Source organism: Convolutriloba macropyga, chromosome 6 (genome assembly GCF_964194025.1).
Source record: "Convolutriloba macropyga chromosome 6, txConMacr16.3, whole genome shotgun sequence".
In the NCBI taxonomy this organism is placed as follows: Eukaryota; Metazoa; Xenacoelomorpha; order Acoela; family Convolutidae; genus Convolutriloba; species Convolutriloba macropyga.
In genome coordinates this window covers 15,622,801-15,639,232 of record NC_134473.1, presented here as the reverse complement: position 1 = coordinate 15,639,232, position 16,432 = coordinate 15,622,801, and the positions used below count along the sequence as shown (strand labels likewise).

The 16,432-nt window shown below is 38.3% G+C and overlaps 1 protein-coding gene and 1 non-coding gene across 2 annotated transcripts in view; both read left to right on the top strand.

The window, feature by feature from the left end:
- The window catches only part of LOC142341516 (contactin-4-like), a 63,447-nt gene that overhangs the window by 27,150 nt on the left and 19,865 nt on the right, over nt 1–16,432 (top strand). Inside the window, exons 8-12 of the mRNA XM_075392503.1 lie at nt 918–1,205; nt 4,495–4,666; nt 5,412–5,784; nt 10,902–11,031; nt 11,484–11,729. Coding sequence (XP_075248618.1) covers nt 918–1,205; nt 4,495–4,666; nt 5,412–5,784; nt 10,902–11,031; nt 11,484–11,729 — 1,209 coding nt within the window. The remainder of the gene's footprint in view (nt 1–917; nt 1,206–4,494; nt 4,667–5,411; nt 5,785–10,901; nt 11,032–11,483; nt 11,730–16,432) is intronic.
- Nucleotides 13,575–13,646, top strand: Trnaw-cca (transfer RNA tryptophan (anticodon CCA)). Its single transcript has one exon. It is a non-coding gene; the product is annotated as a tRNA-Trp (tRNA).

Below are 16,432 nucleotides of genomic sequence, written 5' to 3'. Positions count from 1 at the left end.
GCTTAAAACACGAAACGCGCAAGTTTTAAAATGACGAAAGTCAAAGGAAGTCAACTTCTGGCTAAGTAGCAACTCCTGGCATTTTGAATTCTGGCACTGCAGACTTTCGGCATTTTAAAATGTGCACGTGATTGTTTTAAGTGTTTTTGTAATCAAAAATATAGTCCAGTTTCCAATTCATTCTTTTGCAACAAGTCAAGAAGTTGTGAAGTGAAATATTCTTATACTTTTCACACACACATTAAAGACTTGGTGACACAAAAGATCAGGGTCTTTCCCATTATAGCCCCCACCCCCATACATGAAATTATAGCCCCCCCCCCATTATTGTATGGTTACCATGATTGGGGGGGGGGGCTATAATGGGATAGACCCAGAGATCAAATATTTTTATGACCTTCTGAAGTGCTACTAGGAGATGTATAGCCTTTTTGGCACCTGGTTACTTCTGTTCTCTGGCTGTCATTACTAAAACTGAACAATTCTTCGTTATTTGTAAAAGTCATGGGAGATAATCAAATTTAGAATGTAAAACATGTTTCAAAAAAATGTAGTTAATTGGTAAGAAAAACTGCGAATGTCTGAAGAACGTAACCTATATTCAAAATACGCAACTTGAAAGCTTGAAATTGCCGAAATATCATGGAAGTCAACATCTGGCTATGTATATAAAAATTTCTGGCATTTTAGCTTCTAGCACTGCAAATGCTGATGCGGTCTCAGTCTGTTTGAATATCTGAAAACAAATAATGTTTTGGTTAGAATTCTGTAATTTGCTGTATCAATTCCTGGGTCAGTATCAACAGAATAGAAATCACAGCTATTTTCCCCAGATTAGTAACGCCAGCTCATTGTATTGTTGGCATTCCATAGAGCTATTTTTCGACTGTGGAGAGCATTATTGATGATGTGTTTAGACGTGGAACCGATCTTCATCTCTCAATTTGACTTTCGAGTCGATGGCAGTCTTGTGTTCGAGGAAGGCTACGATGGTCGCATAGAATGTCGACCCTTTGCAATACCCAGACCTATCTTCAGTTGGAGTGTACAGTCAAAGTCAATCCAGAACGACACTAAGTACCAGATGTGGCTGGATGGCACTCTGCACATCAAGTCAGTAACTGGAAGCGACAATGGGGACTACAAGTGCACTGCACAGGGTGGTGGAAATAGTGAGGCCATGAACTTCCAAGTGTCAGTTATACGTAAGTAAACACTGTCCCCCCTACCCCATCTTTCCCCCTAGCCTATTGGAGACAACCTATATATTAATTCAACGTTGAGAGAGAGAACCACTGAACACTGTGTGAAATAACATATAATGTTGCCAAATCTCTTGCAAGATCTTGAGAGATAACTGCGCCTCCTTGACAGATCTTACAACAGAACCGTCGGAGTTCCAATAGGTCTTCTTGACCAACGCCTCGGTTCCTCTTTCCGACTTCCTTTATCTTCTCTCGTTGCTATCCAAGTTACAAGAAACAGTTTTGGAGGTCAGAGTTCCTGTTTACGACTTGCGAAGTGTTGAGAGCAACATTGCTCTTGCGAGCATCTTCGCAGCTGATTTCAGAAATTTGCGCACGTGTAATCACTATCCCGGTCGGGTCTCCAAGCCGAAATGAAATCATTGCCGTTCAAGAGCTATTGAAATTATCACTACCACAGCGGATTTTCAAGGTACTCATGACAGTCAGTTGGTCTTAATTTTTGGTACCTAAAAAATTCAAGTATAAATTGAGTAAAACTCTCCTGTTGTGTTTCGGCAATGTATGTTCCCGTTAAGTGCTGCAGTGGCAGAGTGCCTAAACTGTCGCAACACTTCTGTTTCATAATAGTTTACGTTGAAAATTTCGCTCACTATTTTAACCTAATCGATATATTTGTCTCTTATAATTTTATCAGATCTTTCACGTTCTTGTCTTAATTAATCTTGGAATATTATTATTTTTTATTAAGGTAGAATCTGTAATTTTTATGATCGTTTGAAGTACAATTTACCCATGTAAGATCTTTTAATTTTCCTTATTTATAGGTTAAGACCAAAATCTTTTTCGCTCTAACGACAGATAAGTCACGCAAAATCAGTAAGGTGATTTGGAAGCTGTTAATTAGTGGCAGAAGTTTTATTTTTGTATTAAAACGGCAAGACGAACGATTTAAAAAATTTTGAATGAGTTGTGATATCTGAAAAACTGATCAGTAATATTAACCCTAGTTATGGAAACTATTGATTTTTTTTAAATTTTATTGGCAAATTTTTGGCTCTAATTAGTTATTAGCTTTTAGACAAAACAGATGGTTCGATTGTGTTCGACATTTTGCTGCAGTTCTTCCTCTGTTCTTTGTTTTATTACAAGGGGCTGCAAGTTGGCAGCCTCTGATATAGGTCAGAATAAGAAGGTTAATTTCATTGTTCTGAGATTTAAGACTAGAATGATTTAAGTCAGGAACAAAAATACAAACCATCTTTCGAGCACAAATCAATTTATTGATCCCGTAGAAGTTTATCGAACGGTTTATCGATCTACCCTTTTTTCAAGAGGGTAGATGATTTCCTTTTGTCTCTTGCTCTGCCTTTTATCGTCCAAATTCTTTCCTTCTAAAGACTTGACATAGGCAGCCATTGGGGTGCTCACGTCCTCCACCTTCATTTTTGATAAGAATTATAAAAATCCACGTATTGAATGAAAAAACTAGTTGCCACCCTATTGATTTCTAGAAGAAAATTTTTGATTCCTGCAGTGTTTTCTTGACAGTTGCTCTCATTTTGATAACTCAAGGCTATTTCTTAAATCTGCGCTCAATATTTGAGTTTCGAATTGTCATCAGATGCTCCACTTTCCGACTGACAGGCAAAGTAGCCGTTTCTATCCGTGGAATTGCAAACATAAGTTGCTGCACGAACTTTTGAACGTCAGTTTTGAAGCGTTGATGCAGTTTTTTTCTACCAACAAAGCAGTCAAATGGAAAACAGTCATTTTCGAATAGGAACCGTTACTTTAAACAAAAAAACCTAAAAAGTTCAGCAGTTTTTTCCAATTATTTTTTACGATTAGGGTCTGAGACGATTCAAAAATCTGAGCAAAACCTCAGGCCTTAACACTAGTTCAGACCTGCACGCCCTGTTACATTTTGATCCGCAATGGATGTTGCTTGCCCCGTTGTCGGTTATCTTGAATATGCAAATATCAATGCATTAGGAATGATAATTTGTGAAAAGAACAATCAGTAATGCATAAACACAACACAAGGATTAAAATCAAGGATAAAAAACCGTTGACCTGATTCAGTGGTTAAACTGGATCGATGCAACGGTTAACTTCAGTTAAAGGTTAATGGTTCAAGGTAACACAAACACTCTCACACACAAGTAAGCGCACACAAACACGCACACACACGCGCGTGGTCAGTTTAAGCGAACCTTCGAAAACAAGTAAACGTCCCAAAACCAAAAAATGCAATTCAATACACATTGGTCATTAGAATGCCTACGTGCACACGCATTCAAGCACGCTCTTACGCTCACGCACGAACACACACAAAACACATACACAACCAACGCCCATACGCACACAAAGGACTGTTACAATCCAGAACTTCACTGGATGATAATACCTCCGTTCCGTCCCCATAGCCCAACTCATTGCGTTTTTGCTTCTCAACCCATAGACCTGGGTTCAAATCTAATTTTTGCTTGTTTTTTTTTCTGTGAACATCCTGTTTAAGTGATGTTAAAACATGTATAGATTTGGAGCTTAAACATGGTGGTATAACATTTTCACGTTAAGCTTAATATATAGATAGATTTCAATGTTGAAAGATGAATTCATAGAAGAGAGCATTTCAATTCTTTTTTTTCTCACATTTTTTGCCGTCATTGAGCATTTAATACCTTTTAAGAGAACTGAGAGTATTGATCGTACTGTCAGTACAAATTTCCCAATACCAAAATCTTCTAAGTAGACAAAAAAAAAACCCAAGATACCCAATTTTTTACTCAAATGTTGAAGTGAAAGAATGAGTATATAGCATGAAAATGTCTAATTGAGATCATTTAGAGTGTAGTAGAGTGCGTTTATGAAGTTTTAGATGTAAGACTAGTTCATTTGGCCATGACTCACCGGCCATGGTCAAGCCTCAGTCAAGCCGAGATTCGTAGGAATTGATGTGACATAACATTAGAAATTGGACTGGTTTGTACTAAGAAAATGAAATACGTGCAATATGGGGGACATCTGAGACAAGTCAAGTAAGATGTCTAATTAAAAGCTCCTGTGGTAATTAAAATCCGATATACTTAAATGTGTCAATACGACCTTGTAACGTTGCGTTATGTATGTAAAATAATGGAAGAGAACATGCCAATAAAGATAAAGCCGGTAGATTAAATGCGTGTAGGTTCAAAAAGATCAGACATCAAGTCAAATTTAATTCGATTGTCTAAATGTTATTTATTTCAGTATTGAATAATATGAATGTTGTTTTCATTTTTAGCTCGCGTGGATGTTGAAATGGTGAGTAGTGAGCAAACTACACGTGTAAACCGGAGTGTTGACTTGACATGTCAGTTGGCCTCTGATAACCCGAGTGAGGGTCAGTTCCTCTGGTTCCTGAATGACATGCAGATCCACCCCAGCTCACATGACTCCATCGTAGCTATCGAAGAGTACGTATGAATGTTATACTGCAGTATCTTTTCAAAGTATCTTACATTATTTCCTGGTGAAAATTTGTTTTTCGCTGTACTTTATTAGCTGTGAAACAGTTGCTGCTAATATGTCGGGGTTTTAACAAACTTAGCAAAAATTATTGTTTGGATACCAAGTAGACGGATCATCGCCAACATCAAAGTGAAAAAGACATGTGTTTTTCAGTTTGATGTTGGCGATGATCCGTCTACTTATCCAAACACTAATTTTCGCTAAGTTTCTTAGAACCAACAGCTAATAAAATACAGCTAATATTATTGAACAGCTAATAATATTATTATTACAGCTAATAATATTTAACAGCTAATAAAATACAGCGAAAAAAAATTTACACAAACTTGATTAAATCAGGAAATGTTCGAAGGGACTATTCAAAATACCTGTAACATTAAATTACCATTAATTTTTGGATTGCGTTATATATCACATTGTATAAATATTTGCTGCCAATCTTGAGTTTGAGAAGTCTTGAGAAGTTAATTAACTAGAGTTAGTACATTGTTCGGTACTAATTTAAAAAACCCGTCATGACAATGTTTATCTTGTAAGATTCTGAAAGAACATTCTTGTAAGATGTATATAAGAGAAAACCTTTATCCTATTGACCTCTATCCTTTGTTTACAGTTTTAAAGTTTAAAGTTTTTAAGTTTTTCTTCCTTCTCAATTCGTCCTAAATCAATCAGTATAACTTCTATCTTCAGGCACTACCGAAGACTTGACAAAATATTTGGCTCCGATGATTTCGCTCACAAAGTGCAGAACAACTTGACTTTTGCGATGAACGAGAAGTCTCCGTATTTCTACCCATCCTCGACCAGTGGGAATCCATTCTATCCCCCGGTTGGACCAGGAAAGTTCACACAGAATGATGCCCAGAATTCCCAGAGCGTGAGAAATGAGAGAGAGTGGCTGGAGATTAAACAGTGGGATCCGTATAATCCATACAAAACAAGCGAGCAGTTCGAGAAAGAGTTGAAAGCGGAGAATGACACTGTTCTTAGATACTATGGCACAGACATCCCATGGTATATTGAGTCACAATTCAGAACGAGGGAAAGTCTTCACTACATTCTCGTTAGTTGTCCCATTTTTACAAACTTATATGCAAAAAAGAATAATTGCTTGTGAGAACATGTGGCTGAGAATTGTACAATTGCTGGCGAGAAACAGTGAACATCGTTAAGTTCACTGTCATTTCGTTACCGTTTTTCATTCAAAATTACTACTTAAGACTGCGATCTTCCAGTTACGTTGAAAAAGGGGGTCTTTAGGGCCGAAGAGGAAGCGGATTTGGTCCTCATTTCTTCAGACCTTATAAAAAAGTTTATAGGTACGTCTATCTATAAAGGACTTCTATCTACATTTAGAAATTGTCAGCAATCAATAAGTTGAAAAAATACAGCTGGTTTTGTGGCAGAGGCGGAAGGAGTTCTGTTCTCATCACACAAACTGCATCATAGTTCAATGGGTACGTCTTCCTCGATATTTGCAATAGACACATTGGCATCTGCTGGTAAATATCCTTCTGTCCAATTGCTTTGGCAGAACGTGCCATCACAACCAACGCTCCTGAAACCGGTCGGCATTGCCTGCAGCTCCGTTGATGACCGCTCTTTAATTTCGTTGGAGATACTGTGGGTCTAGAACTTCATAATTTCGTTGGAGATTCCTTGAACTTCATACTTAACAATGCACTATCTGCCAGATCTTCCGCTCCACCATACACTGTATGCACTTTCAGTGCCTCCATTATTATACATTTGCCTTGGCAAACAACATTGTAGTAGACAATATTAGGTTTTTCGCGTTCGTCCGACACGAAATCGATATCTTTTAAACAATCTCCTACACCCAGCATAACTTCATTTCGCTCCTTAAACTAAACGTTGCTAGAACTTTTTTTGTTTTAAAGAACCCATGGTAAATTTGGGGACTCCATGCCTGCAAAAAAAGTTTCCCGTTAGTTTTGTGTCAGAGGTTGCATTTTTAAAGAAATCCCAATTTCTTCCTATGCTCCATGTTTTATACTAGTTCACCATTTTTTTCTAATTTGAGATGGATTCCTGCCACGAACTGCTTGTCACCAACTGACTTCAGTTTATCTACTGGCTATAAATTTTTGGTGAGAAAGTGTTCGATTTCTGAGGATGTTCATTGAGGTGACATCGCATAACCAACGCTCTTCATACCAACCGTGATTGCCTCATGCTCCTTGGATCAACTTTCTTCAGTTTTTCTCATTTCTCTCGATCTTTAGATTCTGCGTTTTTAGCTTTGTGGAACATGTTTCCCGCAACAGCATTGTCTACCAGATTTTCTGCTCCTCTGTACATTGTACGGTTTCAGTGCTTTATTTTCTCATTGGTTATGGCAAACGTAGTTGTCAACTGTAGGCGTATCTCCCATATGATTTCGAAGTCCCCTATAAAATGGACTCGCATATCTTCAGCTTTATTTGCTACTTTGACTTTTTGAACTTTGCGTCAATTTTTGTTTGCTTCGCAGAAAACAATGAGAAATTTATTGTTCATGCTTGCGAAATTTTTCAAACGGTCTTAGTCTCAACCAAATGATCCCTTTTTACGTTTATATCAACTTGAAGTGAAAAAAACATGTCATATGACACAATTATTCTCCTTTAAAGCTCATTTCTGCCAACAACTGTTTTCAGAATAATTGCTGTTGAGAAATTTTTTTGAGAAATAAAGAACAATTTCTTGTGATAAATGGTATATTTAAGTTAATTTAAGTGTTTTCTTTCAAATACACTATTTAAACTTCGAGTTTTCAAGAATCAGCAAGTTTGAAGAACGACTGCTGGTTTTCAAGGCAGGGGAAGTAGCATAATTGGTTTTCGTCTCCTCCAGAATTGCGGAAAAGTTTAACAGGTACGTCTTTCTACTTAAAACGTCCACCTACATCTACAAAATGTCGGAAATGAATTAGTTGAAATAAGTATATGGTCTCGGTTGCAGAGCATGAAGAAGATCAGTTCTCATCTCAAGAATTGCACGAAAGTTGAAGGTTCGTCTTCTGGAATAATTCTACAAGACGCTTTGAGTCCACGTCATTTTTTGCCATTGCTACTTGCCACATCGCATTACAGCGCTCTTCAAACCAATCGGGATTGCTTTCTGATCCTTGAATGACCGGTCTTTAGGATTCTCATTTCGCTAAAAAAATACTTGGTGTAGAGATTTAGAAAACTTGTTTTCCAATGTATTTTTGTTGGATCTTTGGCTTTCATCGGATTTGGATTTAAACTGCTGTGTTCTTTAAAGTCTCGTACTTCAGACCTCCGAAATTACAAAAACGTGAATAAGTAAGTTTTCTCGATACTTCCTTCCACTTGACATTGTGACATCTTGAGATGCACATCATTTTTTCCAAATGCGTTTGCACCTCTTGCCACATCAACTGGGATTGCCTTATGCTCATTGGATTTAGGATCTTTAGTTTTCTCATTTCGCCGAATATACTCTGGGTCTTTAGATATGTGGAATTTGATGCTCGCAACTGCCTTGTAGCCAGGTCTTCTGCTCCTCTCTACAATGTGTACTTTCAGTGGCTCCATTAATTTGCATTGGTGCTGGCAAACAGCGTTAAATATGTCAATGATAGCGAATATGTCAATATTCTCCCATTTCTCCCATTTGATTTTGAAATCCTTTAAAGTGCACTCTTACACTCATTCTTGCTTATTTTGTCTTTGAACAATGCATAATCATTCTTGCTTCGCAGAATCCAAAAAATATTAAGTTACGTCTAATGAAAGATTTCCCCCTTTTGTGAAACGTCTTAGTGGAAAAGTCTTAGTCATATTTATTGTCTTTGTCTTAGTTGTCTGTTTGTCTTTGTTAGACATTGTCTTAGTCCCCCTTTTGCTTGCCATTGCTAACAAATGTTCAAAAGTGCGAAGTTTTAGGAATCATTTAGATTGTAAAACGGCGTCTTAAGATAGAAGCAGATTTGGTCAGCCTATCCTCAGAATTAAACAAAGGTTTATAAGTACGTCTTCAAGTTCACAGCTTTTTGCTCAAAAGCCTTTTAACCTTGCCACATCATATTAACAACGCTCTTGACACCAACCGTGATTGCTTTCTGCTCCTTGATGGCCGCTTTTTAGCTTTCTCATTTCAGAAAAGATAAAATGGGTCTAGAGATTTGTAGAACTTGATACTTGCCAATGCTTTGTCTGCCAGATTTTCTACTCCTCTGCACACTGTGTACGCTCTCAATGCCTCCTCCGTAATCATACAGTGGACATGGCAAAACTCGTTGTAGTAGTCAATAGTTGGTTCACGTTTCCCACTTTTGTCCTGCACAAAATGAACTCCCTACCAGGGTTACTACTTGTTATGCCTTTTTGGACGCTGCAAGAACAATTTTTCTTCGCAGAATCCATGCAAATTTTGCAGTTAACGCTTGAGAAAGATTTTCCGTTTTTATCCCGTAGTCAGAATATGATTCTCTTATTACAAATTGTTTTAGGTTCTCTCACTTTGACAAAAAGGCACATTGACTTTTATTTCACCCAGTTTTCTTCCTTGAAAGTGCATCCGTACCGCCAATTGTTTCCAGAATAATATCTGGAGAAAACTATGTTTTTTGCGAAGTACAAATGCTGGTAAGAACAGTGAATTTAAAATGTTTCGTTACGTTATTCATTCTAAAATTCAACGCTGCGGTTTTTCAGTTATCAGTTAGGTTGAAAAGGGGTCGTTAAGGCAGAAGGGCGAAACATATCTGGTCTTCATATCTTCAGAAATTGCACAAAACGTTAATAGATACTTCTATCCACAGAATTTTATCTATATCTAGAAATTGTCAGTAATTAGTGAGTTGACAAAATGAAGCTGATCTTCGTGACATAGGAGGAAGCAGATCTGTTCACATCTCACAAATTTCATCAAAATTCATTAGGTACATCCTCGATATTTTCCTCGACACTTTGTGTGGCATCTGCAGGTTGGCATCCTTTTGTTCGATTGCTTTGACATCACGCACCGTCACCTAACGAATGGTCTTCAAACCAGACGGCGTTGCATTGAGCTCATTGGATGACCGCTCTTTAGCTGCCTCATTTCGTTGTAGATACTCTGTCTAGAGATTGGTTGAACTTGATACTTAACAAGTATCTTTCGTGTCTTCAGTGTCTGCTAGATCTTTCGCTCCACTATACACTATGTACGCTTTCAGTGCCTGTATTTTCATCCATTGGCAACTGGTCTTGGCAAACAACGTTGCAGTAATGAATTGTAGCTTGTTGGCACTCGTCCGATTCGGAATCGATGTCCTCTTTAAAATGCACTCCTACTTGCAGTCTACTTTTTTGGTCTTTAAACGTTTCTTATTTTTTTTGTTTCAAAGAACCCATGGTAGATTTGGGAACTCCATTCCTGCCAAAATTGTTTCGAGTTAGTTTTTTGTCTGTTAAATTTTGCATTTAATTATAAGAAATCTTAATTTTATTTCACGTTGACAAATTATGCTCGATGATTTATAACAGTTCACCCATTTTTAACAGTTGCAAGAGTAGGAAGACTTTATAGAAATTTTCTATCGAAATACCTCCATTACTGAAAATCGGTAAAGGGGTGAGTTTAATGTCAGTCAGGGAGAGTAACGGGGTGAATTGATATAAGACAAGGGAAGTGATAAATTTTGTCATAGTAAGAGAAGATTACTATGACTTTGTAAGAAACGAAAAATTTGACTAAGAGAAGTAAATAAATAGGAACCATGGTTCGCACGCAGTAACATACCAAGCTTCTCACAAATTTGTTAAAGCAAAAAACTTCAAGCAACATTTGAGGTGAGACGGGAGATTAAAAAGATCTTCATAGTCTCCCGTCTCGCCTCATCCCTTGCAGTTTTGAATGTTGTTTGTTTTTTTTTTTTGTTTTAGCGAATCTATGAGAAGCTTGGTGTTACTGCGTGCGAACCGTGGTTCTCCCAGTCAAATTTTTTGTTTCTTACAAAATCATAGTAATTTTCTCGCACTATGACAATATTTTATTACTTCCCTTGTCTTATATCAATTCACCCTGTTATCCTCCCTGTTTGACGTTAAGTTCACCCCGTTACCCATTTTTGGTAATGTATTTCGATAAAAATTTTCTATGAAGTCCTCTTACTCTTGCAACTTTTTGGGGGGCAAAATTTTGACTCAGGTTTGACTCACGTATTAGGTCGGAGACGGTGTGAAAAATGGGACCCTGCGGCTGTATAGACCACAAAAATGGCAACAGGGGACTTACAAATGCTGCTATGCCACTCTCTACGGACAAACGTGCAAAGAGGTGCTTGTAAATGTTATTGGTAAGTGAAATCTGCTGAGCTATGGTATTTGATGGAACCAATTGTGTTGTGAACAGCAATTTTGATCTTCTTTGGGATCTATTCTGTTTCGGCCCCCCAGTGTTTTTTATGACCCCCAGTTACAAATTATATGTTATTATATAGCACGTTACTATGTAAGAAAAAAGCACGTGCCCCTGGGGGTCATAAAAGATTTATGCTCACTAAGCTGGGGGCCGAAACAGAATAGATCCCTTCTTTGTTTTCTGAGAAGTCAAATGAGTTTGAACTGCTCAGCAGGTTTTCGAAAAAAATATTACCTGAAAATGAACATCAAAGTTTTGACGATAGCACGATAGGGGAGCGATTAGATTGAGGGGTGATATTGATGTGGCATCAATTTTGCATATGTTCATTGGTTCTGCTTGACCTAATTGCTACTACAATTGCTGAGTAATTATTTCGTTTGTTAGACACACCCCCCGAGCCTTCTAACGTTCTTTTCAACACCGAAACTCTGGAACTGAAGTGGGGAAATCCTGGTCGTGCTGTGGACCTAGAGATAGAGAAGTTTCTTATCATGGCAGAGACAATCGCCTTGTATCCTTACCCAGAGTTAATGCAGACTCTGCCTATGGACGAGACATACACTCACCCAGATCCTTTCAGCCCCGTTGAAGGTGCATTCCTGCCACCAACTGGTTTCAGAACAATTGCGGGTGAGTAAGTTCAGGGATAAATTTTGCGAAGCAAGTATCGCAAAACGTGTCAAAATTGACGTTCACAGTGGAAACAGTTTTTGGACCTTTTCCGTTTGTGCCCCCCCCCCCCCCCACCGGCATGTCTAGGAGCCTTTTCGAAAAGCTTGTTTAGAAGACAAATTGTGCGGAATGGTTAATAGGAGACGTCAAGAGTCCAATGAACTAAAGAGTTCAAAACCAACAAGATGGGTGGGAATCGAACCAGAGCCAAGGGGAGTTATTCATGAACATATATAGGTGCCTGTGTATTTTCGTGTGGGTGTCTATGTAAAAGTGGGATATTATAAAGTTGAGGCAATCTTATTTTTAACAGCTAGCTCCTACACAGAAAAAAATGCATATTTAGGGGGCTTGTCTAACAGCGTGTTTAGCAAATAAATTGGGCAGCATTGGCGATAAAAACACACCGAGATCAATCAATAACTCAAACAAAAAAATGGGTGGGAATCGGAACTGACCCAAAAGACCGTTAGTCAATAGCAGTTCCCACATGGCTGTGTGGTATCAAAATGTTCCTTGCCCAGAAGATCTAATATCACGGGTTACATGCGTTGTATGTGTCTAAGCGTATGTTCATGTGTGAGGTTGTGAAAAGATTAGTAAATCTTGTATAATAAACGAGTGAGCTGGAAGGAACAAAATTTTTGAAAGTTTGAGGGGTTTCCTGATGAGCGTATTTAAATGTTGTTTTGAGCAGCATGGGTTCAATTGGACACGTCGAAAGAAATCAATGACCAAACAGATTTGAAATAAAAGGTAAATGAGTGCAAATTGAGCCCTGATTGGAAAGATCTTAGGAGAATTTACCACTGGCTAATGGCGGATTGAAATATGATCACCCAGAAATAATTTTTGGTCCCCTGTAAGGTGTTGGTGTGTCTGAGTACTTCTGAGTGGAGGCATTATGATAGAGTTAAATTAATCAACGATCCTATGTTTTTAAGCGTGAGCTCTGAAAAGGGCGGAATCTTTGCATGCTTAAGGGGGCTCTAGAAACGCGTATTTAGTAGGCCAACTATGATTTCTACGAATTCATACAAAGGTGATAAGCTCGTAAATGATGTCATTAATTTCAAATACGAAGATCACGACTTCGTGGGTTTTGTTCAAGGATCCCAAAAGTTTTGGATCTGTGAGGAGTCTCGTTCTTTCTTGATGTTCCAATAATTATCAGGGCAACATTCAGTCTACTAGAAGATCAAAGGAACTCAATCCAATATGAGCGTTGTTGGAAATCATGGGAATCAAATAAGCCCCAGCATGATAGTGTGGATGATATATTTGTAACCGAACGACAAGGAAAACAATACTAAAATTAATTATTTTTCAGAAAATCCGACCTAAACAGTGATCGTTTTTCATCTGAATGGTTAGCAACAGTTAGATGATCTTTAATGAAAACCAATTATCTGAATGCTGATATTTTGCTGACACTTCTCCGATGTGGGGACAAAGATCAGGACATCATTTTTGAGAGGGAGAAAGTTTCTTCCCTGAAATGAATATAACGAACGCACTGTAAATGTTTTCAACTTTTTTCTTCTTTCTGCATAAAGATTATCTGACCACTAAGGTGGGGGGCTATAATGGGAAAGACCCTAATCCGTTGTTTCTGATTTGAGATCTTTTCCAATTTGTGCCCGACGTACTGGGGGGCACAAACGGAAAAGATCCCCATTTGATACAGTAGCGGAGGCGTGATTGGCTTTTTAAAAGCTGCCTTTCAGTCAAACTACATTTGATTGAGCGTTTTAATCTCAAGATGTACAAGATGTCGAATCCTTGCGATCACCAAAGCACAAGGACTCCGTGGCGCAACGGTAGCGCGTCTGACTCCAGATCAGAAGGTTGCGTGTTCGAATCACGTCGGGGTCAGAAAATTGTAATTTTTCCAATTTGCTTGTTAAACGAAATGGAAATGGAGAAACATAACAGGACAAGTCTTGAAATACATCGCAAAAAGTGAATTAAACAAGGATCTGAATTAAAAAAGTGAATTAAACAAATAACATTTCAACAACAAGAAGAAAATAAAAAAGACAAAAACGTCTATGACCCTAATTCAAGCAAAAATCTTGAAAAAAAACAGGATCTTTTCCGTTTGTGCCCCCTCCCCAAGCTTAGTGGGCGTATATTATTTGCACCCCCCAGACGCACGTGCCATATTTTTACATGATGATTTACTATGTACCCCAGACATTCCGGAATTTTTTATCGTGTAAGATCTGGGATCTTTTCCGTTTGTGCCCCCCCCCCCCAGTACGTTATGCGCCCCCCCCCCCCCAGTTGCAGCGCACGTGCCATTACATAGTAAATCACTTTGTAAAAATATGGCACGTGCGTCTGGGGGATGCAAATAGTATGCGCCCACTAAGCTGGGGGGCACAAACGGAAAAATCCAAGATCTTATGAGTATCTTATAAGATCTTACACGATAAAAATTCCCTATGAGTCATAGCGCTGACGAATTTTAATCTTATAAGATCTTATAAGTATCTTATCAGATCTTGGATCTTTTCCGTTTGTGCCCCCCCCCCCCCCCCCAGCTTAGTGGGCACATATTATTTGCATCCCCCAGACGCATGCCCCATATTTTTACAAAGTGATTGACTATGTAATGGGGGCGCATAACGTACTGGTGGGGGGCACAAACGGAAAAGACCCAAAAAAAACAATTAGAAGGTTTCTTACACGATAAACATTTTTTGTCAGGCAGAATTTTTATCGTGTAAGATCTTATAAGGCAGAATTTTTATCTTGTAAGATCTGACAAAAGTGAACTTTTATCGTGTAAGATCTTATCAGACCTGATAAAATTTTTTTATCGTGTAAGACCTGATAAATTGTCTTACAAAGTCTTAGTCAGGCGACGCATAATCTTCTAAGATCTTATAAGACAATTTTGCAAGAAATTTGTAAGATCTTACACGATAAAAATTCTCAAATGTCTGGGGTAATGGCACGTGCTCTGTAACTGGGGGGGGGGGGGCGCATAAAGTACTGGGAGGGGGGGCACAAACGAAAAAGATCCAAAAAACAATGAGAAGGTTTCTTCTAAACAATTCAGAAGTTTACAAAATTCCGACTACACGGTTCCTTGGAAGGAGTACACAAAACAACAAGGTGAGAATCAATGACAAAAATAAAAAAGAGGGGATATTTTCCGTCTGTTGTGCCCCCCCCCCCACAAGCTTAGTAGGTGCATATTAGGCTCTTTCCCATTTTAGCCCCCCATGAAAACGTAGCCCCCCATTATGGTATATTTACCATGATATGGGGGGAGGGGCTATACCTTATCTGACCACTAAGCTGGGGGGGGGGGGGGGTGGGCTATGATGGGAAAGAGGTAGTATACATAAATGTTGTGTATCAGTATACAGGGGGTCCACGGTGTGTAGAAAACCGACCCCCTCATTTTTGGCCGAAAAATACAAATTTTGAAAATTTTTAGAAATGATCCCAAATCGAAGGGGGTGTTTTAATTTTCACATTTAGACGTTTTATATTTTTTTCAATTTTTTAACCTTCGGTTTTCTGGGGAACACAGTTGAAATTTTTTGTTCCCACTAAATATTTACAAGTCCCTAATAATTTTTTTCAGAAAAAGTCGGCTTGCGCGCGATGGGACAATATATGAAGACAAAATCAAAACATGAGTTTGGAAAAAATACCCCTAGCAAGATCATTTTTCAAATTGTAGTTCCAGTAAACAAACATCAAGTAAAATCGATAAAATGTTCAAATGAGTACCCGAGTTACGAGAGACGAAATTGATGGGGTTATTACAAATTTGGTTTTCGATGATGGAAACCGAGAGACCTCCATGGTGATGCTGTTCCAATACCGTAGTCCCTCGATCAGAAATCTTATTTTTGGCCAATTGAGTTTTATAATGCTCATCATTAGTCTCTGTTTCGCCATGCTATTCTTGATATCAGAAAGTTGTGAGGAGAAGTCAATTTTGATTGCACTGCTTTCCAGTCTAGTTAGTTATATTTTACCAAATCCCAAACTATGAAAAAGTCATTCTCACAAACGATAGAATCTTTATGGCGGTTGTAGGCCCAAATGGTTCTTGGAAAACCGATCTAAAATTCAACATGTTGAGATCGTCGTTCTACCCTGCATTCACCAAAATTTATTACTTCTACAAAGAGTTCCAGGACACATTTAAAGCTGTGCAGCAAAAAATACCACAAATCGAGTTTATCAAGTATTCTGGATTGGATGCTACAAAAAAGCTTTCGGATTGTCTGCTCATTTACGACGACTCTTGCGAGGAACTTTTCAACGACAAAGACTGAAAATAGCTACGCCTGGACATCATCGCAAACTGCATGTGATCTACGTCAAACAAAACTTATTCAAACAGAGTAACTGGTCGCGGAAAATTGACCAAAACACTACTCATATAATTTTATTCAAATCACTGCGTGACATTCAACAAATAGAATACCTCGAAAACAGTTAAACTGTCTCCAATTACTCAAAGACTCATACAAAATAGCAACCAACCAGCCCTATGGACATTTAATCATTGACCTGGATCCGAAAACAAGACAAGGTTTACGATTTTTGTCTCAACTCATTGGTCCTGAACCAACTATTTTCTATATCCCCTCGGAGGAAGCTGTGATTACTCTAATTACGAATGAAAAGGA